A 27138-nucleotide genomic window follows, 5' to 3' on the forward strand; every position below is an offset into this window, starting at 1 on the left:
AGCCCGCCGAGCCGGGCGCTCTATTTCAGCGGGCGAGGCGAGCAGCTGCGCCTGCGGGCCGACCTCGAGCTGCCCCGGGACGCGTTCACGCTGCAAGTGTGGCTGCGAGCGGAGGGGGGCCAGAGCTCTCCGGCGGTGATCACAGGTAGGCGAGGGCGCCCAGGCGGGCGCCGCACCGGCCCTGCGGCCCCAGGGGCGCGCGGGTGCTTGGGCGCTGGTGGCGGGATCGTTGGGGGCTGGCGGGTGTGTCTGTGCGGGAGCCGCTGTGCCCGCGGCGCGGCGGCTCCGGGGCGAGCTGCGAGCCTCACTTTGCCCCATCTGCGGAATGGGCGCACTCGGAAGGCGTCTCCGCCTAGCCCCGCTGGAAGAGCGCAGGGAGCGCTCCCGGCCTCCTGGAGACCCGCAGTTGGTGAGGGCTGGTCTCCGGGGAGCCTCGTGCGCGTGAACCGTGTTTTGGATGGTCAGAGGTACTGTCTCCGTTTGGGATGGAGGAATGACCCAGTTGGGATGCATGCGAAAAGTGGCTAGGGGACCGTTGATTTCTTTGGGTTTTTAATGGAGGTGACCCTCCCCCTTTACTTGGCCCCGTTACCCTGAAAGCCTACAAGGACAAGGTTGTTGTGATGGCCAGGACTTAGAAGTCCTCAAAGTGCCCCCAAAGTTGCTGTGTGGTTGCTGCCTGCCTCTGGGATTCACCCCCTTACCCCAGGCACACACAGACACGCGCACACATACTGCCATCCCATGTCCTTGCTTTCAAAGCCTGTCACTCGGGGCTGGGGTGAGACTTTCCTCAGGCACACCCCGCCAGTCCTCCCCCGACTAGGCTGAGAAAACGGGGCGCTTTTCTCATTTGGGACTTTTACGAGCCCGTAATGAATTTGAGTTCTCCCTCCTCACACACACACCCACCCACCCGCCCAACACACACACACACACCGTTCTACAGCACAGCCCGTAGTGAAACCGGACACTTTGGGAGGGTTGCAAACCTTAGAAATGCACCAACATCCATTTTTCCCCCCTCCTAATGAATCTGTGGCAATGCCTTTAATAAAACTGGGGGGCGGAGGGGGGCGGCGCTGGAGGAGAGAAGGAAAGTTTTGCCTCTTCTGGCTGGGAGATTCCCTTCCTGCACAAACAGTCTTGCCATGTCCTAGGACGTCTCAAAGTGAGAGTAGGGGTTCCCCTTTCGCTGCAGCCAGGAAACGTGTGGAGGCGTTTTGCGATCCCACCCCCTTACACACACTTTCTTAGAAGGGAAAGCTCTGAGTTCTTCCGGCAGTCCGCTTCTTTCTGTTTTGGCGTGGACTTTCTCAACCGTTGCGCTAACGCTGTCCTATTTACATCAAGTCCATTTAGGGGACCCAAACTCTGCTGCTATACCAAGAATATGCCCCCAAAGCTCCCACTCTCCCGCCACCAAGCCGAGAGCTAGAAAGTGACTTTCCCCCATACCTGACGTCATCACATGCTTCTTTTTTCCTTTTCTTTCTTTTTTTTTTTTTACCCGCCCCCCCCCACCCCAGGAAGGAGAGGGAAACTGAGCTTATTCACTTTTAGCCCTCAAGCCCTAGTCAGCCAGAGGGGGTTATAATGTAGAGTAGAGGGGAGATGTTATTCATAATAATAATAATGATGATTATAATTCAGGGCTGTGGTATGTTTACTTCTCTTTCGGAACATAGGAAAAACACAGAGCCTGCAGATTGGAGGGTTTTTTTTTTAAATAAGTAGATCTGATTTTTCCTAGTCTCTACCTGCCATACCAGTGATTTGGAAGGCTTCTCCTCCAGAGGGGAGAGTGCAGGGTTATATAGGTATCATCAATGAAAAGGTAGTAAATGCATTTTTTCAAAAAAAAAAATATAGCACCTGGGATTCCACAGGAGCCTGCTTTATAAATGTCTGTAATTCAGACAAGGAGCCTCTCTTCACACACGCTCTTTTGAGGACTCATTCGCTGTCTCACACAAAGATAGTGCAGTAAAATCCTTTAATTGGATGGGGGACGTTAGGTTATTATTGCTTGTATAAAATGCCTGGTCCATTTTATGTGTGGAAGTAACATTCCTCTCAAAATGAGGAAAAAAAAAAAAAAAAGTCACTGCTGCCGTGTAGCACCAGAAAGCTCAGAGCTTTTCTCCTGAGGATTCTGGTGGATTTTTTTTTTTCCCTCCCCTAGTTGAGTCTGAGCCAGATTTGCGGTGTGTAAACACCTGGCCTTGAGCCAGAAAAGACTCATTCTGCGTATCCTCCACACGGTACAGACTGTTGGACTAAAAAGAACCTGCTTCTCCTTGAATTAAAAAGCAAACAAACAGAGGTTCTTTGCAGAAGCACTTTTTCAGCTCCTTCCTTCGTGTAAGTTCAGGCTAGGAGAGGCCGGGCCGAGGTGGGCAGTTTGGATGCCGGTGCCAAACCGTGTCCTCCCGCTGCGACCTCGGGTGCCCAGTTTGCTGCCTGACCTCTGCTGGCTCTCTCTGGCTGGGCGTCACCACTTTCGTAGGAATCCCTGGTCACCTGTCTTGAGAGAGCAGGCATCTCTCAGCAGGGACCGCGCTGCTATTTCAGGCAGAGGGTTGCTGCCTTGCTGTCAGGCCAGGCTGCCTTACATCACTCTTGTCTGCAGGATTCAGTTGGGTTTCGTAAAGGTCTAATTTTATGGTGCTGTTAACCGGGTTTGTCGTCTGGCAGAGGCAGGCCTTGCCGCTCCTGGTAGGCGGGCTATGCTCCCAGATCCGCCTGGGATGCTATTTCTGCCCCGGTTCAAACTTCACTGACACCAGTTCAGACAGGCGCTCGGAGAGGCAGAGGGAAGCAGTGAAGGAGCAGTTTGCTTCTGAAGCTCAGAAAACATGCCTTTTATTTTTTCCAAAAGGGAAGGAGAGAAATATATATAAATACATATATATATATATATATATATATATATATATATATATATTAACAAATAAAACTGGGAAGGCTTATGCATGCAAAAACAAAGCTAAAGTGAGAAAGTGCCTGTGTGCAGGAGTCTGAGGGTTGAAGAGCCCACCAGCGATGGATGGTCTGAGGGTTGGAGAGTCCTTTAAGGCTATTGTGAAGAGGGTCCTTGGAGGTTACCCAGGCCAGTTCTTCTCTCTTTGGCCGAACAGGGAGACAGAGACGTGGAGAGGGGAAGGATGTGTGCTGGATGACACAGCTCCCCAATGCCAGGAGCTAGGATTTGATCCTGGGCATCCTCACTTCCAGACCGTACCCGCTACACTGCTGAGAGAATGTGTCTGAGAAACCCTGTCACCTCCGACCCCTCACAGACCCACCACCCAGCACAGCCCTCAGCCTCGGTGCTCGGCAATTTGGGCTCCCTTTCAAGTCTGGGGGCGGGGGGGCTTCCCGACACATCCCTTCGCCTTTTACCAGGCAGGATCCAGACCCTTGCCCCTCATCCCCAACTGCCCTCCCCCACCGTACCCCTCCAGTTTGACAGAAAGAGAAAAGAGGACGAAAAAGAAAACAATAGAGTCAATTTGCTGCTCCATGGAGCGGAGGCCCCTGAGTAGCAGTTAATCTTGTTAAAGTGTCTCCTGACCTGTTAGATAAGTGAAATGTGGACCCCACAAGCGCTGCCCTCCTCCCACCCCCACCCCTCAGTGATCCAGAATCCCTGCTCAGAAGGAGAAAGGGATTTACCTGAATCCCCTCCAGCACCTCCGCTTTCCGTGCTTTTCTCTTTTGTTCTAAATGTTGGACTGTTGAGTTCAGCGACTACTCAGAAGAGAGTTTTTATTTCCTCTCTTCTGCGGCCCCTACTTCCCGCAACCCAACCAACCCCCCAAAAAGAGTGCCTGCATTTCCCCAACTTCAGAACTGTAACAGGGAAGGCTAGATTTCAAGAAGTTCATGTATTAACATGGTTCTCCCCACAACATTCATAGTGGCGCCTGGGGTCTAGGATATTGCCATGGGGTGAGAAGCCAGTTTTAGTAGCTGGGTTGCCTCTGCGTGAATCTACCTCTGCCCCTAACTGGCTGTGTGACCTTGGGAAAGTTAACTGATTCCTCTGGGCGTCAGCTTCTTCATCTGCAAAGTGGGCGTAGCACGGGTACCTGACGCATTACATGAGCTCATACGTGGAAAGTGCTTAGAACTGGACTTAGTGGATAGTAAGTACTCAATAAACTGTGATCTTATTATTGGACATGATTTTCCAATGACCTCAGCCTTGGCTTTATGGACTGAGGACACTTAAAGGCAGGAAGGAAAGCAACTCTTCCTGGGTGCCTCCGAGGTGCCGGGTACTGCGCTTGCCTTGTGTCTGCGAGTTTCATCCTCACAACCGCCCTGGAAGGTGGACGTTGTTACCTCTGTTTTCCAAATGAGGAAACAAAGTCTCGGAAAGTTGAAGCGACTTAGTCCAAAGCCCCACGGGCTCTTGCAGTGGACAGAGCCCGGATATGAACTCGAGCCTTAAGTGCCTGTTTCTTCTTCAGCAGTCTTTTTGGAGAGAGAAGGAATGACCCCCATTCCCTTCTTTAGACCTGCTGCAGAATGTCGCCACTCTTTCCTGCATCTCTTTGTGCTGACCATACGCCTACAGATTAAAGGGGATAAAACATGAATCCAAGTCTCACTTGGAGCTCTGGGTTTGACCTAGCAGATCTGTGTTTCTTTTCACGTCAAATTATCAGGCAGACTGGGCTTGGAATTTCTGTTGCCAATGACTTGCTGTGTGATTTGAGTCACGTCACTTTATCTCTCTAGCCCTTGCTTTCCTCCTCTGTAAAATGGGCATAATGATATCAGGACACTGAAGTGGAAAAAACAGGCAGAAAGTACCTGACACAGAGCCAGCTCATATTAGGGATTCAGTCAGTGGTAGTTGGATCCAGTAAGTAACCACCTTCCCTTTCCCAATATGCCAGCTTGGCCTTCAGAAAGTAGGACCTGTTTGTGCATTGTTAGGGCTTTCCCTCTTAAGTTGCTGGGCAATCTATCTAGAGTAGACAGTGTATCTTGGGGAACAGTTGGACCCCTTCAAATCCCTTCCTTGAACTTTGATTTCCTCTTCTTTGACCTACTTGGATGACCCCTTGGTGATAAGAGCCAGAGGAGGTCCAAAACCACTGGAACAATGAATAGGAAAACCAGTTAGCACCCAGAGGGAGAATGCACCCTGAGGAACAGAAGCCAGACAGTGGTCACAGTGGGGTCCAGGTCACAGTTGTGTTGTCACATGCCTCTTGCTCCTTCCCCAGATGCCCTCCTACTTCACGCTCCCCCGGTCAGCCATTCACGTGGACAGATGGGGTAATGGAGGCTGCATTGCCCTCGTCCCTCTACACAGGAAGGCAAACTTGAGGCTCAGAGGTGCGGGGCTCAGGAACACGGGATTTGCGTGGTCAGCTGGGAATGGACTGAATCAGGCAGCTCATGGTACAACAGGGAAACTGAGGACCAGTGTCACGAAGGGGCTGAGCACTAAACTGTATTCACAAACTGCCCCTCTCAAGGTAGCCTGGGAGATTGTTTCGTCCAGTAGCTCCCGTCCCTCAGAGCCCCGAGAATCATCAGCGTTTTCAACATCCTGACGCCCAGGCTGCATCCCAGGGATTCTGATGTCGTGGGTCTGGGGTTGGCCTGGGCACTGGTGTTTTTCAAAGCCTTCTCAGGTAATGTGGAAGGGCCACCAGTGGGGAGAATCACTGATCCAGTCTGAGGTCTCCCTGCTCTGCAGGTGGAGAAACTGAGGCCCGAGGAGGGGAGTGGCATTTCCTGCTTATCCAGCTGGTTGGCGGCAGAGCTTTGAGAGAACTTTAGCTGTCCCAATTGCGAGTGGCCAGACACCAGAAAGGACCTTTATTCCATTCCCAATTCCCCTGCTGGCCCTAAATGCCTAGGAGCAGGGGGGCAGGGGGTGGGGGGTGGCACTGACATTCCATTTTTCCATAGCTGGTCCTATATGTGAAGCTACACCCTCTCCTTCTGGTGCCTCCTTTAAAGTGCAGGCAGTCCTAGAAGGGGGTAACACATGGAGTTCCATGCATCTGATTTCAAATGGATGTCTCACTGTGCTTGAGAGGGGAGTTTTCTTCTGAGCAGGAATAAGGAGTGTAAAGGAAGGAGGGAAGCCCAGCCGTGAGGCATTCCCCACTTTGCCCTGGGCCCGTCCTTCGGAAGGCAGCCAACTGTTCCTATTATTTCAAACCCCCTCACCTTGAGATCACTGTGAAACCAGCACTGGCCGCAAGGTGTCTTAGATGAGGATGCGAGATGATCCCCAAGGACCCCAGGTAGGAGGACCCCGTATACAAGCGGCTTGTTCCTCATCTACCTATCGCCCAGGACTTAGGAACCTAGCGGGTGCCTGCTTCTCCCCTCACCTGCTGCCCTTTCTCTGGAATTTAATTTCCTTTCCCTCAGTGTCTCTTATCTTTTTCCTTGCTGCACTGAGGACTCTCCTTCATGCCTTGATGCATTTACTGGAAATGCTCAACTCAGAGCTGACTTGTGGGTCTTGGCCCCTTGGCTTCTTTGAAAACCTGGAACTGGGACCTAGGAGCTCTGGGCTCAAGTCCTGGCTTGGTCTCCCGTGAGCTGTGTGACCTGGGGCCTCTGGGGAGAGAGTTTCAGGTGTGGTTACATTCAACATCCGTATCTTGCGGGTTGTCACGGGAACCAGGTGAGACGATGACAGGAAAAGCTCTAAGCCAAGATCAGAGCCCAGTCCATAGGTCGACAGTGGTTGGAGGACCCAGAAAGTGAGAGGTGTGAGGGGTTTGTACAATCAAGGTCATTCCTGGAAAGGCACCTTTATTATCATTATTCACACTGCAAATGATAAACAGTGATCGAATTAGCGTGACCTCACTGGAGTCCTTTGATGTTGGAACTTAACAGGTCTGCCTTACTTGCTGTGTGACCTTGACAACTTAACTGCTCCTCTCTGTGCCTCAGTGTTCTCAGGGTGCACACTGAGGGGTAGCAGTGGAATAGGGGCTTTCAAACTGTGCGCCACAATCTTAGGAATGCCCTGGGGAGAGGCTGAAGGGGAGTACTCTGTCTCCCCGCATCTTCCCTTCACCTACTCTGCCTAAACTGTGTGCTTCTTCCAGATTTCTTTTGAAGGAACGTGCAAGTGTCTCAGTGATAGAGTTTGAATGGACCTGGGCTGACATTGTTAACTTTGTTAGGCATCATAACAGTATTGTGATTATATATTTTTAAAGATCCTAATCTGTTAGAGATGTGTACTGATGTATTTATGGGTAAAATGACGTTATGTCTATTTTGTTTGTTTAAAGTGTTCCAGAAAAAAAAATAGGATGTTGGGAAGAAGAGTGGTAGATGAAGGAAGATTGGCAGACTGACGATTGTTGAAACCAGGTGACAGAAACGACAGGCGTCAATACTTTTTTGTCTGTCCCTCTGTGTGTGCTTGAAGAATTCCATCATAAAAAGTTTAAAAGAGTTTGAGAGCCACAGGAGGAGCTGAAGTCTTAGATCCCTGCGTGTTCTGTGAGCTGATAGGTTTCCAAACGCATTTCTGCAACTTGGAGCGGGTTAGGGACTCTCCCAAGGTCACACAGAGAATAACTGAGAGTCAGCCTGCAGTCCAGGCTTCTGACACTAGGAGCTCCCTCTGCCCTTCTCTCTGCACAACTGCAAACTCAGGTGACTGACCATCCTGGGAGAGCTTGAGGGGAAGGAAAGGAAGGATGGGAGCCTTAGGAGGGGCATGTAGGAGGGACAAGTGGAGCCTTGCAGTGCAATAAGAAGTTTTTGAGTGAGGGCATTCCTTGCTGTGTGGAACCCTTCCGCACACTGTGAAGCATTTCACATCCTTGGTTTTGTGCATAAGAATCGCCTAGGATCTCCTAATCATTGTGACAATCCAAAACACACTGTGACCATTGACACGCACAGGCACACACACACACACACACACACACACACACACGCACTCACATTTCCACATACCCCTATTTCTCACTTTTCTGGCTCCTTATTTCTTTGCATCTCCCATTGCCCTGGAAGCCTTCTAGAACCCTGTGAAGCCTGGTGGGGGCATGGGGGTTGGTGAGCTGCAGTTGACTGATCTCAGAAAGAATTGACACGCTCAGGCAACAGGGGAAAGGAGCATATGTTTACCGAGGAAGTATTTTGTAGTGATTGATGGTAGAACTCAAGAGTCAGAGTGCCTGTGTTTGATTTCCTGATTCTCCCACCTGCCAGTTGTATGACCCTGGGCAAGTTACTTAATATCGCCAAGCTTCACTTTTGCCCCCCTGTAAAATGCGGATGACACTGGCATCTACTTCATAGGGTTATTTTGAAGATTAACTGGGCCTCCATGTGGAAACCGCTTAGTAATGGAATCTAGACGATGGGTAAGCACCCAGTAAACGTTAACTCATATTGGCTTTATGTGTCCGGCCTCACTACACATTATCTTCTAATTCTCTCAATAACTCTATAAATTAGACATGTTTATCTCCTTTAGCAGAGCCAGGAATTGCCTTTCCCTCCCTCACCACTCAGGAGAGGCTTACTCCTATCATCTTAATGTAAAACAAAAACTAAAATGAAAGGCAAACAGAATAAACATTTCATTGTTTCCTATTACAAAAGCAATGTGTGTTCACTGTAGAGAATCTAAGAAATACAGATTCGAAACAAAGGACAAAGTAAAATTTGTCCATCCCTGCCCAGGCATTCAACAAGTATTTGGTGAGTTTCTGCTATGTGCCAGGTACAGTTTTAGGTCCTCAGTACAGAGCAAGGAACAGAAGAAAGTATCTCTGACCTCAGGGAGTTTATATTCTGGAGTGGGGGGTTAAGGAGGAGACAGAAGATACATGAGTAAGCGAATAGATCGCGTAATGTCAGGTGAATGTTTATGAAGAAAAATAAAGTAGAAAAGGGAGCTGTGTGGGGTTGGGTTGTAGGATGAGGAAAATTTAAATAAGGTGGTCAGGGGCTTCCCTGGTGGCACAGTGGTCGAGAGTCCACCTGCCGATGCAGGGGATACGGGTTTGTGCCCCGGTCTGGGAGGATCCCACATGCCGAGGAGCGGCTAGGCCCGTGAGCCATGGCCGCTGAGCCTGCGCGTCCGGAGCCTGTGCTCCGCAACGGGAGAGGCCACAGCAGTGAGAGGCCCGCGTACCACAAAATAAATAAATAAATACATAAATAAATAGGGTGGTCAGGGAGGCAGCGATGAGAAGGGGCATTGCAGCAGAGGCCTCGGCGCAGACCCGGGGCTGGCTGGAGGAGGACTCGGGGTGCCAAGGAGGAACAGTGCGGGGGTGGGGGGTGTCAGGCCCAGGCCAGTTTAGTCCGTAGCTTGCTGTGTGACTTTGTGCAACTTATCTTCCTTCTTGGGCCAATTTTCCTCATCTGAACAGTGGGAGTAAGGAGGAGTTTATCTGTCTTTGTCCCTGAGACGCATCTAGCAGAGATTCCCTGAGATTCTATAATCCCCATCAGGACTGTCCTAAGACAGATCCTCAATGTTCGCAGTAGCTCCGGTGCTCTTCCTTTTTGAGTGCAGCTTCTTCCGCTCGGTGGTGCCTGTGCCCCTCAGGGACCAAGTGCCCACACACTTCCTGCTTCCTCTCCCTCAGCTACACTCATTCTTGAAAAAGGACATGGTATCCCATCTTACTAAGGTATCATTGACTGATACCAACCTAGAATGTTGCTCTTCCATGGGCATATATTCTTTAATGTCTCCTCAGAAAGCTTCCTATCCAGGGCTTCCCTGGTGGCGCAATGGTTGAGTCCGCCTGCCGATGCAGGGGACAGGGGTTTCTGCCCTGGTCGGGGAAGATCCCACATGCCGCAGAGCGGCTAGGCCCGTGAGCCATGGCCCCTGAGCCTGCGCGTCCGGAGCCTGTTGCTCCGCAACGGGAGAGGCCACAACAGTGAGAGGCCCGCGTACTGCAAAAAAAAAAAAAAAAAAAAAAAAAGCTTCCGTACCAATGGGTAGAATTTCAGTCAAAGAGTGACTGAAGACATTATGTAGGGAATATTGGTACTTCCCGAGAGCTGGAAGCCATCTCGTTAATAATATTGCTAATAAGAGCTGCCATCAATGTTTTTTAGAAACTCACTAAGTGACCTTCCCAGTGATCACGTCTTGGCTAATGGTTACTCAAATTTCATCATTTCTTACTCTATTGAAGCCGTTCCAGGCAAGTTCCTGGACTCTGGTGTAAGCCACTGGCCTTTTAGTCATGCTTACCATTTTAATCACATCACTTCGTGATTAAAATACTAAAACTCTGAGTCTGTAGCCATCTGTTTGCCTATTTTACTTCTGGGAATCCCTAGCACTGTCATCCCCAGATTTTTCTTCCAACAAGAGAAAGAAAATGTTTTCCAGTATCATTTGTCACAAACCCAGGGTCCATAGAACCTGCAAGAGTAGGAGAGGCGACCCTGTTTCAGTTTTGCAGAACCTGAGAAGGTCCCAGGTTCCAGTCCATTTGAAGGGAACAGAGACAGAAACTCTAGGAGGTGGGGTGGGGGGGGTCACAGCTTGGGATATGAGTATCTGGGTAGGGGGAGCATATGACTAATTGCAGATCCCTGATCTAATCTTTTGCCTTCAAGAAACTGGCGGTCTAACCTGTACCTATCAGCTTTGTAATCAAGAACCTCTCCCTATATCTGTCCCACATCCATCTCTTCTTAATTCTTTTTGCTCTATAAACATGACATGTGGCTGAGCAGAATATAACCAGATGTGTTTGTAAAGAGGGGGTTATTTCCCCCCATGAGATTGGAGATCGTTCAGCTACAAAGGCTGATGAGCGTACAGAGAGAGGTAAGATAGCAGGCCAGTCAGGAACAAGGTGGCCTTGCCCTAGGAGGTGCAGAGCACACAGAAATCGTAAGAAGGGAATATATCCTGTACTCTGTTTGGTGAAGCAACATTCATGTAAGTCCAAAAAACCAAGGTGTGTGAGAGTCAGAATCTAAACCATTTATTTCAAAGATGAGAAACCAAGGGGTGGTGAAGAAGTGACTTGTCCACACCAGTGACCTTGCTGGGTAAGATCCTCTGTCTTCTGAGTCTTTGGCCAGGGCAAGGTCTGCTTCTTTCCTGACTTGGCCTGCTTTTCCGTGGAATAAGTACCATCTCTCTGATCATCATTTATCTCCAGACTCTGCTGGACTCTGGACTTATAGATCCAGCTGTCTACTGGAAATGTCAGCCTGCACTTCAGACTCAACATATCCGAAATGAAATTGTCTTTCCTCCGAAATTTCTTCCATCCTCATCTAGTGTCATCTGCTCTAGATATATCTCCCACCATGTTTATTCAGTCATCAATTCCTGTCTATCCTGTCTTCTTAACATTTTTATAGCCAACCTTCCCCCTTCTTAGCTTAGGCCCTCTTCATCTCTTGCTTTGACTATTTCCTTAATATTGTATATGCCCACTTCTCTGAGCCTCAGCTCCTACACATCCTTCAACTTCCCACAGTCAAATCTTTCTAAAATGCAAATCTGACTCTACTGCCTGTAGCTATAGGCCTTTCAGTAGCGCTGGAATTATCTACAGTTCCACCAGATAGACGCCTTAGGCTTTTTTCCCATCATTTTCATTATATAACATACCTCCTAAATCCCCAGGCACCATTTTGCAGGACACTTAAGCCTCTGTAGGATTCTGCTCAATGTTCCCCTCTTGTGGGAAGCCCTTTCTGACTCTTCGCCAAGTATAACTGGTTCCCCCCGTCCCTTATCCATCTATCTCTGCTATACCTTCTGCACACGTTTATCGAAACACCTGGAATTCTTTATCACATTTCATTCTCTGCATATTTGGGGTCCTCTCCACTTCTCCACTGCCTAGCCAAGTGCCTGGCTTATAAAGGAACTATAGGTATTTTTGTTTAATGAATGCATGACTGGATGAGAGAACCAGCTAAATTTCTAATGATTCTGGGAGAAAGAGCTTGGGCATGTTGCATTACGTAACCCAAAGCACATGACCTGGCCCGTGCGTCACACTCAAAAACGTTACACAGTGGTTAATTCCATTTCCCCTTGAGCAGAGCAGTCAGAAGGGAAAAGATATCCGGCCTTCCAGACGGGGGGGGGGGGGGGGGTGTATTTAAATGCCTTCTCAACTCACATTTTGGCCTTTCTAATCCAAGCCACGTTTTAGCCTGGGTCTTGCCCTCTCAGCCCTTCGCCTGTTTGCAAAGCATTTGTTTTGTGTGTGAACTGCAGCACATAATCCCAAGCTTTGCTCTCCTCTCAGATTTCACCCCTCTCCCCTTATCGGGTGCTTTTCAGGGCTCAAGTGTCCTAGCAGTCATATCTGTTGCCTGCGTTTTCATCCATTTCCCTCCTTTCTGATCAGCGGGCCTTCTTCCCCTCTGCTTCCCTTGATCTTGTGAGACCTTGTGGTGACCTCGGGATCTGGAATCCTCCGTCCGCTGTTTATGTACCTTTGGGGGGAGAGCACGCATTCTCAGCAGTAATAAGAGTAATAAAAGCAGCTAGCGTACAATGAGCACTTACTATGTTCTGGCACTGTGCTGAGTGCTACACTCTGGACCCGTTGAATTCGGTTTAGAAAGTGACATAACTTGCTGTAGGCCTCACAGCTTAAGGATGGTGGAGCTGGGGTTCAAGAAAAGGCCGGTTTAATTTTATCTCTATTCACAGGGCCTAGTACATTGCTTAGAATACAGTAGCTGTTCAGTAAACGTTCCATCAGAGGATGAAAATCGGAGTGAATGATGAATGGATAGATGGATGGTTGGATGGATGGGTGATGGTACCCCCAGTGGCTAATGCAAACATCTAGAGGTTGTAGAACAAAAAGGGAAGGAATGGAGGGAGAGAGACATGGAAGAAAAATTGGAATGAACATTATAAGACTTTAAAGAGATTGGCTAAGAAATCTCTTTGTTGTGCAGAATATATTTTATTTGCCAATGACTTTTGAGCAAACAGACCCTTTGTGTCCACCAGAGCATTTCCCAGTCTACCAGGAGATAATACACTTTCAAAGATTCTCTCTGCCAAAAACATTTCTGGATTCCTCTTTCGGGAATCAAAGCCTGGGGCATATTCCCCCAAATATTCTCAAAGGAAATACACTGTCACCCTTTGAGGATGGACCTGATACATTCTGAACCAGTGTGGGACCTATGCAGGTTATCGTGCTGCATGAACTATGGGGTTCTGAGCAGACGAATGACTCTGGAGTTAACGAGGCTGATTTGTGATGTGCTCTCATTGGAGCCGATTAGGCCTCTGTAGAGCCAGTGGTAAGCTCTCAGGATGACCCCTTTACAGAACAGCCCCACTGGGCTGATTAGAGCTGATCTGCTAGAAACAAATATGGTATCTTGTTCATCCCTTTCCCAAGACATTAGTTTGCTTTTTAAAATCTGCTCAGTTTATAGATGGAGAAACTGAGATCCAGGCAAGTTAACTTGTTAAATTAAGCTAAGTTGAGTTGAGTAAGGTGAAGCAGCAAACCGGTAGCAAAATTGAAAGTAGAATTCAGATCTCTTGACTCCCAAATCAGTGCTTTTTCCACTGGACCAGTTTGTTTTCCTCTACAGTGTTGGATTATGGTTACATCTGTGGGTTCACAGCAGCGAGCTTATTAGAAAATGTCGTACAGCTGTTTATTAACTTTTCTTAAGTATTTCTTATGTGACAAACCTCTGTCCTAGGCATTCTGTGAAGTTCAGTGGTAAATGGCAGTTTATTTAGAGAGGTAGACCTCCCTTCTTTCCTTCCTTCCTTCCTTGCACCCACCCATTTATCCATCCATCCATCCATCTATCCATCTATTTGATAGATAATTATTGAGCGATCTTTATGTCTTTGTGTATTACACATCAAGCAAGGAAATGGGGATTAAAAAGGAGAATGGGGCACAGTTCCATCCCTTGAGGAACTCCCAGTCCTAGTGGCAGAAGCAGACTGGTAAACAGATACATGACATGGTAACCGCTATAACTAAGCAATTAATAGAGTCCTGGAAGAGCACAGAGGCAGAAAAACTGTGTTGTTGCACACCCTTGTTTATTATGGGGGCTATAATGTGCTCTGAGATTTCAGAGGCATAAGAGATCCCTTCCACCTGGAACGGTTGGAGAATTGTTCACAAACAATGAACATGTTCATGTACGTGTAGTGTGTGCCTTGCCCTGCATGTGGATATACCATGCATGCCATTTTAAATGTAGAGACACAAATCAAAGTAGAACAATAAACACTTTTTGATTCATGTCTCAGCTGAGGACCTTGACTTAGAGTAGCTTTTAGGAGTATGACACTAGGAAATGATTGGACAGTTCAATGTCACCACCCACATCAAATCCAACAACCCCTTATTGCATTTATCACTCTGTTGTGGGGCCTTCATACATGTCTGTCTTTCTCCACTTGTCTCCAAGCTCCTTAGGAGCAGAGACCATTTCTGTCTTCATCCCTGCTTTATTCCTACCTGTCGCACAGTACCAGCCATGCCAGTGGTGCTTGGTAAACTTTGTTAAATGAATTGGAGATGGCTCCCAATAAGGGAGAAAAGAGTGTGATTGAAAGTGGGTGCTGTGAAGGAAAGGTGCGTTGAGGAATGATATGCGCCTTAGGAAGGACCAAGCAATGTGGACAAATATGTTATGAATGATATTAGCCGTTCGATGTGGCTCTGGTTTCTCTGAGCTGACCTGTTACCTGTATATATTCTTCCCACCTTTCCCTATTCCTGAGCCTCCCTTCTTCCTGCTGAGCCAGCCAGTGTACCATTCTGTTGGTTTTAAGTCCTTTTCCCCATGGTTTCCTCTCAGCTTCTCCAATCCCATCCCTGGAGAGAGCTGCTAAAGAACCAGGTGCAATTGTGTGGGATGTGCCCATGCTGTTCCTGCATCCCTCACCTGTGCCTTGGAGACCTCCCAGAGGATATGAAAGCAGAGTGATGGCGAGAATCACGTCTGCCATGCTCAGTGCACCTTCCCGGGGCCTGGCACATTGCTGGGGTTCAGCAGATCTTTGAGTGAACTTCTGGATGAATAGATGCTTTAAATTTGCAATGCATCTGGTCCTGTCTGCTCAGTTCACAGATGGAGAGAATCTGATTTCCAGAGGAGGCAAGGAAATGATCCCAAGTTCCATTCCAGATTCCGGACAGAGACCATTCCTTCTGTTCTGCCATATTGTCCTGGAATTTGGGCCCAGCTCTCTTGAACTTGGTCACAAAGATTTCAGATCATTGAATCCTATAGTTGGATAGGGCCCAAAATATCCTTTTTACAGCTGGGAAGTCTAAAGTCCAAAGAGTGGAAGAGATTAGACCACCCCAAGGCTTCCAAAAAAAATTAAAAAAAAACTCTATGTGTCTCCATAGAGTCGACAAATATGTAGTATGTGCCCAGTACTCTTAGAGTTGCAGCCCTGAGCAAGACAGAGCAGGTCCCTGCCCTCATGGACTTTCTGTTCTTGCGAGGAGAGAAAGCCAGTAAACAGGAAAACGATTGTAAGGGCTTGTATATTAATAGTGACAAGTGATAGAAGTGGGTGCTATGGAGAATGACTGGAGTTGAAGAACATCGCTGTAGGTGACCAAGCTGAAGCTTGAACGACAGATGGGGAGGAACAAGCCATATGAAAAGACAAGTGAAGAGAGTTCCAGAGTTCTAGAGTTCCAGAGTTCCAGAGAGAGAGGGAGAGAGAGAGAGAGCGCGAGCGAGACGGGGGGGGGGGGGGAGGGAGAGAGAGAGCGAGCCGGAAGAGCTAACACATGGACCATGAGGCAGGACAAGCTCAGGATGTTGAAGGAGCAGATATTCAAGCCATTGGGAGTCATGTGTGTCTGGAGCTAAAGGCAGCCCAGGTCATAGAACGTGGATTATAATCTAGATGAACTAGGCAGTTATCAGAGTTTCAAACAAGGAAGTTACAGGATCTGGTGTATGTTTTCCAAAGATCACTCTGACCTCTGTGTGGAAAATGAATGGCATGAGACCAAGAGTAGAATCTCAATTATACCACTATTGTGCTGTGAATTGATTGTTGATATTATTACTTTAGTTATGACTTAGTGTTTTGGTTGATATCATTACCATTTCCTTACTAGTATCATTACCAAGTACAACACCTGAATAGCACTAATATTTGAGATCAATAGAGGAGGTGGGGGGTTCCTTGCACTTTGTTCTAGGAGGACTTGAAGAGATCTGTAAACCCAAGACATTTTCTGTAAAAATTTGAGGCTCTGCACAGTTTTCTGGGGAGAGGGTCGAAAGTTTTCATCACTTTCTAAAAGGGGTCTATGGCCCCCAAATGATGACTTAAATGCCTAAAAGAAGGGGGCATATGAGGTCATTTCCTGAAGCCTGGTCCCAGCTCTAAAATCTGAACATTCTAGGAGATCTGTGAAAATGAGAATGTTGATGTGGAGTTGTCATATCAGACTGAGGAATTGCACTTTCCTTCATCTGTACCCTTGCTGGAGTAAATAGAATTGGGGACTTTTTTTCCCTCTGAGGAGTAGTTTATTCCTTAGAAATATAATCTACAACTTTGTTTATTCAAACTCTGGTCTCTGAGTTTCTCTGAGTTTTAAACCAGGCAAGTTCACTTCAAATGTGGCCTTAGGTGGTCCTGATCATAATTATTCACTGTGAATTTTACCCATGAATCTGTGAATCCAAATATCCATCTACTCGTCCATCCATCCAATCATCATCCAACCATCCACCCACCTACCCTTCTTCCCTCCCTCGCTTCCTTCCCTTTCCCTTCGTCCTTCTCTCCCTCCCTCCCTCCCTCCCTCTCTCCCTCTTTACCTCCTCCATACTTTGATCTCTCCATCAACCCATGCCCTCACCAATCTACCCTTCCACCCATGTAACCTTCTATTACCAGGCTCTATGCTAGGGCTAGGGCAAGAGTTCGGAGACTCCAATTCTTATTCTTCTGCCACTGTGAGTCCTTGAAAAAAATCTGAGAAACCTCCATTGCACCCTTCACTTCTACTAGAGTACATTTTGAAAACCTCACTTCGGAAGCTGAAAACTGCTTTGAGAAAAATTAGCTATGCCTGCTTAGTTACATAATTATAAGTATTTCCAGTAGCGCTCCGAGTCTGGGTCTAGACTCCTGGAGGCTTCTTTATCAACACTAATATTTTAGATCAATAACAGATTCTACCCTTGGGTCAGCATGTAGTGGGAAACCAATAGAGAATGTGCAATAGAGGCAGGGCTCCTTGGGAAAGGACAGGCTTTATAAAGGGAGCAGAAAAGGGGGCTAACCGTCACCTAGCTCCTGGGACTCTCTTTGCCCACAAACCCCAAAGCCCTGGTATAGTGATTCTGAGCCTTCATGATCCGCGTGTGCCCCTGGATGCATGATGTAGCAGGAAGCCCTCGTGGCATGGGGTTGTTTCAGTTTCCGAAGCATTCGACATGTACCTATCATATTCCCACTCGCCTTGTAAAACAAGCATTTTCATTTAATACAGTGAGGTCTTTGTATTCTCAACAACAAACACATGGTCTAAGGCTCGCGGACACAACCTGCCTTTTTCTCTAACGCTCTCCCCCTCACCCAACTCTGTCCGCCCTTACAAAGCCCAGCGTCAGCAGAAATATCTGTTTACAAACAAGGGCTCCCAGAGAACAGTATCGGTAGCTCAGACAAACCTCTAAAACACGCCCCCAACTCTGTCCTTGGAATCCCTGTGAACAGGGTATATCCCTGGCAGCAGCTTTTGTGGAAGGCTTCCTGCCTTTCCATCTTTCCATCTGTCTTCATGTCTGGCTTCCTCTGTCTCCTTCCACTTATTCATTAAAACCGTGAGGATCCTGGACTGCAGAGGCAGTTGGATGCTGGTTTGGGCCTCATGGATATTTGGAAAACAGAGCCCCGACAGGGAGTGGCTTGAGAACAGCAAGGCAGACCCACACACATCCAGCCTGCCGTGTCATCTGAAGCAGAAGCTGATTGAAGAAGGATTATTAATTGGGTGGATATAATAGTCACATGACGATCATACAGCTCTAGGTAATTTTTCTAGGATTATCAGCAACTGAAGCAATTCTTTTGTTACTCTCTCGAACTTGAGTCGACTATAGCTCCCTATTACCTACACATGGTAATGATAATAGCTAACATATTTAGCACGTAATGTGTGCCAGACACTGTTCTGAGGAGTTTGCATGTATTAACTCTTTAGTCCTGACAAGGACCCTTTGATATAGATACTATTATAATCCCAGTTTTCCATATAAGAGAACTGAGATATGGGAAAGTTAAGTGACTTGCCGAAGGTCACACAGCAAGTACTGGGTAGAATTAGTCCCCAGAATCCAGATTCTAACCATTCCTCCACAAACCTCTCCAGATCAGGTCAGAATTCCTTAGCCTCACATTGAACTTCCTCCTCAGACATTGTTTCCTACCATAACATTTCCTAGTTCCTTATGTCGGGGGTCCTCAACCTCAGCACAGGTGACATTTTGGAATGGATTATTCTTTGTTGTGGGAGTTTGTCCTGTACATCGTAAGATGTTTAGCAGCATCCCTGGCCTCTACCCACTAGATGCAGAAGCGACTCCCCGCCACCCCCAGCTGTGGTGATCAAAAATGTCTGCAGAAACATCACCACATATTCACTGGTTGAGAACAGTTGTCTTACATGGACTCTTCTGATTAAACAGAATTATCTGGTGTTCTTAGAACACTTTTCCCACCTCCATGCTTTATCACATTTAGTTTCCCCCTTGACCTTGCAGGGCCCTGGGCCTCCTCACCATCAGTCTTTTCTCTATTCCAGAGTCTTTCAGTTCCTCAACATCTTTTACAGCCAGAGAGGAAATACTAACCTGTCTGGGTTATTGATCTGCTTGTTTTTACGGTTTTCTGTTTAAAAAAAATTGTCACCGATTCCAAACTTTCTATTTAAAATCCCCTGAAGATTCCACAGGAGTCTTGAATTAAAAGCTCAGTTCATTCCATGCATTCAACAATTGTTTATTGGCTCTACCTTGTGTCAGGTCCCAGGCTAAGCACTCAGAGTATGAATTCACAGGAGATAGAATACCTGCACCTCAAGAGTTTATGTGATAGGCTATCAGAGGTGGAGAAGAACTTAGAGATTCACTCTCCACTCTCTCCTAGTTGAGCAGATGAGGGAACCAAGCCCCGGAAGGTAGATGATATTTCATCAAGGTCAATTAGAGACCAAGCTTAAGGCTGAGCTAGGTCATTCTCCACCTAGCGGAATAAAATTTAAATTCTGAAGTCCCAGGCAGCATCTAAATACAATTTATCCATCTGGAGTTTTAAAGAGCTCCTTTGAGTCATAATTTATGATTTTCTAGCAGATATCAAAACAATAGAAAATTCCTGTCTGAAAAGTCTATCAGCCTTCTTTTCAAAATTTTGCTTACATTCCATGCTTTTCGTGGTAAGTCTTTAAGGCTGAATGGCTCCAGATTGCCAATGAGCACTGGACAGGGAGTCCTGAGATAGGAGTCCTCGTTCTTTCAGCTCTGTGGCCCTATCGATAAGAGCATCATGAAATCCCTAGCTAATGATCCCTACCCCCATGGACTCTCTTTCTCAAAACTCACTAATGATTCCCTATTGTCTATGGAATAAACTTCATATCTCTTGGCATGGCATTCGCAGCCCTTTACAATCGAGCCTTAGACGCCCCTCGCTATCCCATTTCCCTTTATGTGCACCCTCAGTTCCATCAAAAGCAGATGTCTTCTTCATCTCCAGAGTCATCTTCCGGTGACTTCACAGCTCTTGCCTTTGCTCATCCTTCGTCTTCTGTTAGAGGGTCTTTGCCCAGCCTCCTCCCCGCCGCCACCAAATTCCTGTTCCTTGTGCAAGCTCAGTTCTTGTGTCACTCGTCCAAGAAAACTTCCCGGAGCCTCCTTGTCTGATTCAAGTGTCCCCTCCGCTGAGCTCTTTGGCTTATACCTCTACTAGAACTTACTCGATTATGCTTTCTTTATTTATAATTAAAAACTCCTTCTCGTCCTCATGTAGTCAGTTTTCCCCGGCTGGGCAGCATAATTCAGAACTTAAGTGTGTGAACCCTTGAGGCTAATTGCCTGGGTTTGAATCCCATCTCTGTCATTAGCCAGTGAGTTCCTCGGGCTCGGGCAAGTTAGTTGGGCTTCTCTGAGTACCATTTTTCTCATCTGTAAAATGGAGATGACAATACCTCCCTGCTCGGATGACTGTGAAGGGCACCTGAGCTACTCCACGCAAAGAGCTAAGCACAGAGCCTGGCACGCAGCAAGTCCTTAGCAAACATCAGCTGTCCTTGCCCTCCCTGCTTTGGAGAGTAATTCCGGATGGCACCAGCCCGGCAAAGCAGGGATCTGCCTGTCTGGCTGCGTCCCTTCCTTATCTCCCTTCGCCATCTCTCTCCCTGAAAGGCTCACCCGTGACAGGGTGGCCGGATGAGGTGATGGCAGGCTCGCCCCAGAGAGGAGCTTTTGTTTCCAGAGCTCAACCCATACTGTCTGGGGTGCGTTTTTTACATAACTTGCTGTGGGCCTCTGTCACTTACGAAATTTACATCTCCCACGTGGGAACCTTCCCCATCCCTTTGAGCTCCTTGGATTGGCTGCAGGTGCTCTATACCTCTTCCGATGCTATTCTGTAGATGCAGACCCATCTTTTGTAGAGATGGACCCAAGGCCAACTCATCCATTAGCTGCAGTTGGCACAGTGCCTGAGGGCCACAGTACTTTCAAGGGGCCCATAAAAATGGCTAAATTTCTTTTAAAATCAGAAGAAAAAAGCTAATATAATAATAATATATATGTAATAATGAATCCACCCTCTTGATTATATATATCTTGATACCGATACAATCATAAAATATAATTATGTATATTTAGAGAGGAAGGAAAAAGTCCCCAGGGCCCATGAAAGTCATGATCCCAGCCTGAATGAAAGGAATTTGCCCAAGATCGACAGTACCTTAGTGGCAAATCAGGACAAGTGTTCATGTCTCATCACTCCCGATTTAGAACTCTTTTCCCTGTGTTTAAGAAAAGCCCTGGAAGTGATTTCACCACAGTCTTCTTTCACAGATGAGAAAAGGAGGCCAGAGAAAGCACGACTTGACTCAGGCCACACAGCTTAGTCATATGGCAAACGGCTTTCGTGACTTTTGTTTTATACTTTTTATTTTTGGGGGTGCATCGGGTCTTAGTTGCGGCATGCCGGGATCTTTCGTTGTGGCGCGGGCTTCCCTCTAGTTGTGACGCGTGGGTTCCAGGGCACGTGGGCTCTGTAGTTGGCCGCACGCAGGCTCTCTAGTTGACGCTCTCTAGTTGAGGCTCAGTAGTTGTGGCGCGCGGGCTTAGTTGCCCCACCGCGTGTGGGATCTTAGTTCCCCGAGCAGGGATGGAACACGCGTCCCCTGCATTGGAAGGTGGATTCTTTACCACTGAACCACCAGGGAAGTCCCCTTTCCTGACTTCTCGTTGTTCTTTTTAGCATTTTACACAGCCAACCTAATGCCCACCCATGCCAACCTCCTGTTAGATGGATGGAAAATTTGAGGGCCAGGAAGTAGAGGGGCTTACCCAGTGTCACAAGGATGCCTATCCTGCCTCCAAGTCAGGACTGTTATTCCAGTATTATAAAGATGGGTCCGAACCTCAAAATCTTCAAATTGGGTTTCTTCACAAGTCTTGGCATATATTTCATTTGTTCATTAATTGGTTCATTCACTCACTCATTCATCCATTCAACAAATGTCTATTGAAGACTAATGTCCTAAGCACCCTGTGAAAGCTCTAGATTCAGAGTGGTAAACAGATATGTACTCTTTACCCTCTCAGAGCCTCACTTGCCCCACTTGTGTGAGAAGAATCACAGTTTCTTAGTTCTGGGAGAAGCAAATGAAATAATTAAGATCCTTTGTACACTTTAAAACCCCAAAGAGTGTCAAGAATGCTTCCTGTATTGTTATAATTGGCAGAGTGTATAATTGATATGGAGAAGATTAAGACATTGACTGTATGAGGAAATAAATATTTAATTAAGAAACAATTTCTGCTTATGCTTACCGATACACAACATAAGACATTGGTTAAGCATCTGGCTTTGGAGTCAGAGAGCTGGGTTCTAATGCTATTTGTGTTACTGCAAGTCAAATGACCTTTGCCCAGTCCATGCAACTCTGAGTCTCAGTTTCCTCACCCATAAAATGGGACCAAGAGAACTTATCTCATAGAGTAGTTATAATAATCCAATGAGATGACGCACATTAAAGTCCTTGGCTTTGAACATGGCACATCATCAGTGGTGGCTCTGTTTATTTCTCGGTAGGTTCATGTGGCTTGGAGTGGCATTAGAACAAATCAGAGTAATGATCCTAGGGATAATGTAAAGAAGCAGGTGTGGTAATAATAGGTCTCCCTAATGGCATAGTATCAGCTCTTATTGTATCTACGTTGCCTCAACAGAAGGACTGGCATTAGCATTAGGGAACAGCAGGTCTCTCACCAGAGAGTATAGCTCAGTGCCTCGAATGTCTAGCCAAGGGCTTGATACAGTGGATGCCCGGTGAATATGTGTTGAAAGAATCGGTGAATGGATAGATTAATAAATCAGGCAGGACTCGGGGATTTTGATTTATGGAAAAGAAGAGCCAAGGATTGCACGATGGAAAGCCTCAGACACCTCTAGGCTCTCTTGGGGTCAAGGGTACTGAATAACTCTGTGGGTTCCTGCAATCCAGATCCTGCACCACTGGGTGGAAAGGAAAGGGAGCTGATTTTGGCTCACGCTAGGTGAGCACTGAGAAATGCCCAAAGGTGCAAAGGCCTTCTTCAGGTGATCAGAAGTTCTCTGATTCTGGAAATATGCACAGTCACTTGTAGAGATGTACAGGTGATTCAAGCAGGAAGTTGGGTGGTAAAGGTCATGTAATGACTTTTAAGGGAACCTCCAGTCCCGACTATGCCTGATTCCATGAATGCGAAGAGTAAGGGCTTGGGGCTGCTGCGAGGTGTGAGGGTGGCAGGAGGCTTCGGTCTTGACAGTCTTCTGGGAAGCAGTGCCATTGCCTCGTAGGGTTGGTGAGTGAGCAGGGAGAGCTTGGAGGTCCTCAAATCACTGAAAAGACCGAAGGTAGGCACTTTTCTCCAGGGCAGCTCCAACGTCAGCACCACTGAGTCCACCAGGGGCTGATTTCGTGCGACAGTAACTTTCGAGGGTGAACAGATGAAAACGCGTGACTCTTCCTCATCCTCCTGTCTTTCTGTCCTCTTCATCCTCTACCCCCACCTCCTCCTCTTTCTTCTTTGTCTTTTTCTCCCTCTCCTCCACCCACTTCCTTTTTTTAAGTTGATATGCACCAATTTCGATGACATTGCGTGAAACAGAGAGCGATGAACAGGTCTGTATTCCAGAGGACAGTGTCGGAAAGGGTAACGTTTAACAGCACAGAAGAAGGGGGGGAAAATATGTTCCCGATTCTGAGGAAAAGGAACAGCCGTTTATTATTAATACCAATTAAAAAAGTGTAGCTAACATTTGTCATGTGCTATGCAAATGAGTATTTGTATTCTCGTACTAAATCCTTAAAATGTCACTATGCCTTAAGTACTGCTGTTATCAGGGAGGTGAAGGGGTTCTGCCCGCGGCTGCATAGCTAACAAGCAGCAGAGCTGGGGACTCCACAGTGCAGTGCTTAATGCTTGGTATGTTGCCAGAGCCCACGTGCCAAGTCTGGGTACATTCATTATCTCATTAGTTACCCCTACAACCAGCAGAGGTAGGTAGTATCATCCCCATTTTGCAGATGAGAAGACTAATACAAGGAGAGATGCCTTGACTTTCCCAAGTCACACAGCTAGCGAATGGCAGAGCCAGCATTTGAATGTACATTCATTGGTCTCTAAAACGCTGACCATTCTGTTTACACAGAGCCTGATTCCATGTGAGCAAAGGAGGCCGACTGGCGAGGAAAGATCCAGAGGGAAACACAGGGGCACCTTGAGCCCTTCAGAACACTTTGCCATCCCAGGCACATTATATAAGTCTGTGTATTAATACAGCAAATGGATTTTTAGGAACCCTTAGACATATTCTTGTTAACCTTGCCTTACATCTGAATGGCCTTAAATAGTTTACAAGGAAGTATGCGTACATTTATCTCCTTTCTCTCTCAGAAAAGACCTTTGAAGTATATAGGATAAGACTTTTTAATCCCTGGAATACACATGGGAAAACAGGCTCAGAGAGCTGAATGAGCTCATCCAAGGTCACACAGCTAGTAGAAAAGTGAGTGTCAGGGGGTTTTCAGGTAATGGTTCCCAGCAGGGAAGAAAAAAGAACACAGGCAGAGAGCAGACACGGATGCTACCGTGGTTGCTGGTCATGCTGTTCCTCCTGGACCTGCAAAGGCAAATGTGGCCCCACCTAGTCACCTGCACGGCCAACGCACAGGAGGCGCCTGAGCTAATCCTGACCTTGTGAATTGCTCCGAAGGGTCACTCTTGATGCTCCAGCCTCTCTCACACCAGGAGACAGGGATGTCCAGAACTCAGTAGAGTGTGGATAAGCCTCCAGCCAGGCGTTGATATGATTTATTCCAAGCCCCCTCCTTCCACTGAGCCTAAGAGCAGTCCTTTGAGCCAAGGTGGGCCTGGAGGGATGAGGATGCTGAGGGGTAGCCCCTCAGGCGCCCGCCTCGGTGACGTCGCAGCCCTCCTCTGAATGTCTGGTGCCGCCGAGTCCTCCAGGGTCGTTTCGGTGGTCCCCCCCGCCCCCCACAACTGAACCAAGTGCGGGGGCCATGGGTGTACTTAACCCAAATCTGTCTGTTTTAATCACCCTCCTCTAGACAGATAAAAGCTTTCCATAGGATTGCTCTCTCAAGCATTTCTCTGTGGCTTTGATACCAGCATTAAATCATGGAAGGGAAAACAAAATGAAACCAAACAAAAAAAGGACCAGCTCCAACCTTTAGCTTTTAATTTTTTTAGCCTCCTGAAAGAAACCAGATTGTTGACCTAAATTCCCCCCTTTCATCCCCACATCCTCTCACCTCTGCTCGTATCCCCCTGGCTGATGTTCCATAGCTAGTGGACACCCGTAAGTTGGAGGGCCTGAAATGGCCTTCCTTTGCCTCCTCCCTGCTCGTCCATTACCTTACATCTCCCTCAGTAGGAACCAAGGCTGGGACGTCTGAAGGACTTGCGATCTCAGAGTCACAGGGAGTCTGAGATGGAAGGGACCTTTGGGGCCATCTGATGCAACCCTCCTATTTCACAGGCAGGGTTTGACGGTGCCCTGGGAGGGGGGGTTGCTTCTTGCCCGTCGACCCACAGCAGTGAAGTGGCAGAGCTGGAACACAAGAACCTTGACCGTGGGCTAAGAGTTTTTCCCATTGAAGGAAAGCATGCTGGAAGAGAGCTCTGGCTTTAGAGTCAGCCTGCCTGTGATCCAGTGCTCTCTAGCTGGGATCCTTGGAGGGAAATCACTTAGCTTCTCTGCACCTGTTTCTTTCTCTGTCAAAAGAATATCAGTAAAGCCCACTTCACCGGTTTATTGTGAGCACTAAATGGGCTGTCTGTGCTTAGCAGAGAGACTGCTACCTAAAGGCGTTTAGCAAATTCTTGTTATATTATTATCATTACAGTTGTCCCTTGGTATCCACAGTGGATTGGTTCCAAGACCCACCACAGATACCAAAGTCTGCAGATGCTCAAGTCCCTTATATAAAATGGCATAGCATTTGCATATACTCTACACACATCCTCCTGTATACTTTACATCATCTCTAGGTTCCTTATAATACCTTATGCAATGTAAATGCCAGTGCACGGCGAGGTCCCCATAGCTGAGGTCCTGCTCATCTGTGGGGGAACTGAACTTGAAATCAGGAGTCTTGAATTTCAGTCTTTCCTACCACTTAGTGCTGTGTGACCTTGGACAGGTGACCAGACCCCTCTGAGTCTCAGTTTTCTCATCTGTAAACAGCACCTATTATACAAGGTGCTGTGAGGGTTATGTAAGACACCTTGGCCCAGAAGCAGCTATGTACATGCTCAGCACACGGCAGGGGCTTCAGAAGTGCACATTCAAGCTGGAATACAGAAGCATCCCTCTCTTGTGAGAAAAGTTTCCTGTGTGGTGACGACACCACCCATTTTTGTATCCTCCTAATACACTTTGCCCTGCTCGCAATAGGAATCGAGTTAAGTTGAGGCAATGTGTTGTAACCAAGAAGGATTCTGAACTGGGCATGAGGCAGTGAAAGATTTTAGAGAAATTTCAATGGGAGAGCTTAAAAAACTTGTTGAATGGTCGTATTATAGTTCGCTAAGGTTACCATAACAAAGCACCACACAGTGGGCGGCTTAAATAGCCGAGATTTATCCTCTCACAATTCTAGAGGCTAGGAGTCTGACATCAAAGTGCCTGCAGGGTTGGATTCTTCTGAGGCCTCTGTCCTTGGCTTGTAGATGCCCATCTTCTCCATCCTATGTCTTCATATTGTCTTCCCCTTGTATCTGAATTTCCTCCTCTTATAGGGACAGCAGTCATAATGGATTAGGGCCCACCCTAAGTGACCTCATTTTAACCTATCTCACTGAAGACCCTATCTCTAAACCAGTTCATATTCTGAGGTACTAGGGGCTAGACTTCCGACATATGAGTTTCGGGCGGGGTGGGGGCGGGGACACGTTTCAGCCCATAACAGATGGAAAAGAAGATGGCAGGCAGCCAGGCGTGTGACGGCAACCTCGAAGGAAAGATGAAGAAGAACATTGCAGTATAGAGCCCGGACATTGGCACAGAGCTGGGTCAGAAACCAACAAGCAAGGAGGCCAGTGATGGAGGTTCAGTTGCTGAAGGACAAGGCCAGGAAGGCATCTCAAACTCCAGATAGACAACCAGGCCCAGGCGAATCTTGGGTCCCAGTGACGTGCGACAAGCCAGGTAGAACAGATGAAGCACTGGTAATAAAGGACCACTGATTCTCAGTCCATTTCTTTTAGGTCCAGGCAGAAGAACGACACAGAAAGCAGTCTCCTGGCTTGCAGTTCAATTGCACTTGCTTGTGTTGGCGCTGCTGAACTTACAGAAGTATTTTTGGAGGGGGGGGGGGGGGGGGGGGG

General features: G+C 47.4%; 1 protein-coding gene across 1 annotated transcript in view; it reads left to right on the top strand.

The window, feature by feature from the left end:
- Positions 1-27138, top strand: part of PAPPA (pappalysin 1) — a 253443-nt gene that overhangs the window by 505 nt on the left and 225800 nt on the right. Inside the window, exon 2 of the mRNA XM_029203474.1 lies at positions 3-145. Within this exon, the coding sequence (XP_029059307.1) occupies positions 3-145 (143 nt within the window). The remainder of the gene's footprint in view (positions 1-2; positions 146-27138) is intronic.

This window comes from Monodon monoceros, unplaced genomic scaffold, assembly GCF_005190385.1.
Source record: "Monodon monoceros isolate NGI ecotype Baffin Bay Population unplaced genomic scaffold, NGI_Narwhal_1 Super_Scaffold_5, whole genome shotgun sequence".
Classification (NCBI taxonomy): Eukaryota; Metazoa; Chordata; class Mammalia; order Artiodactyla; family Monodontidae; genus Monodon; species Monodon monoceros.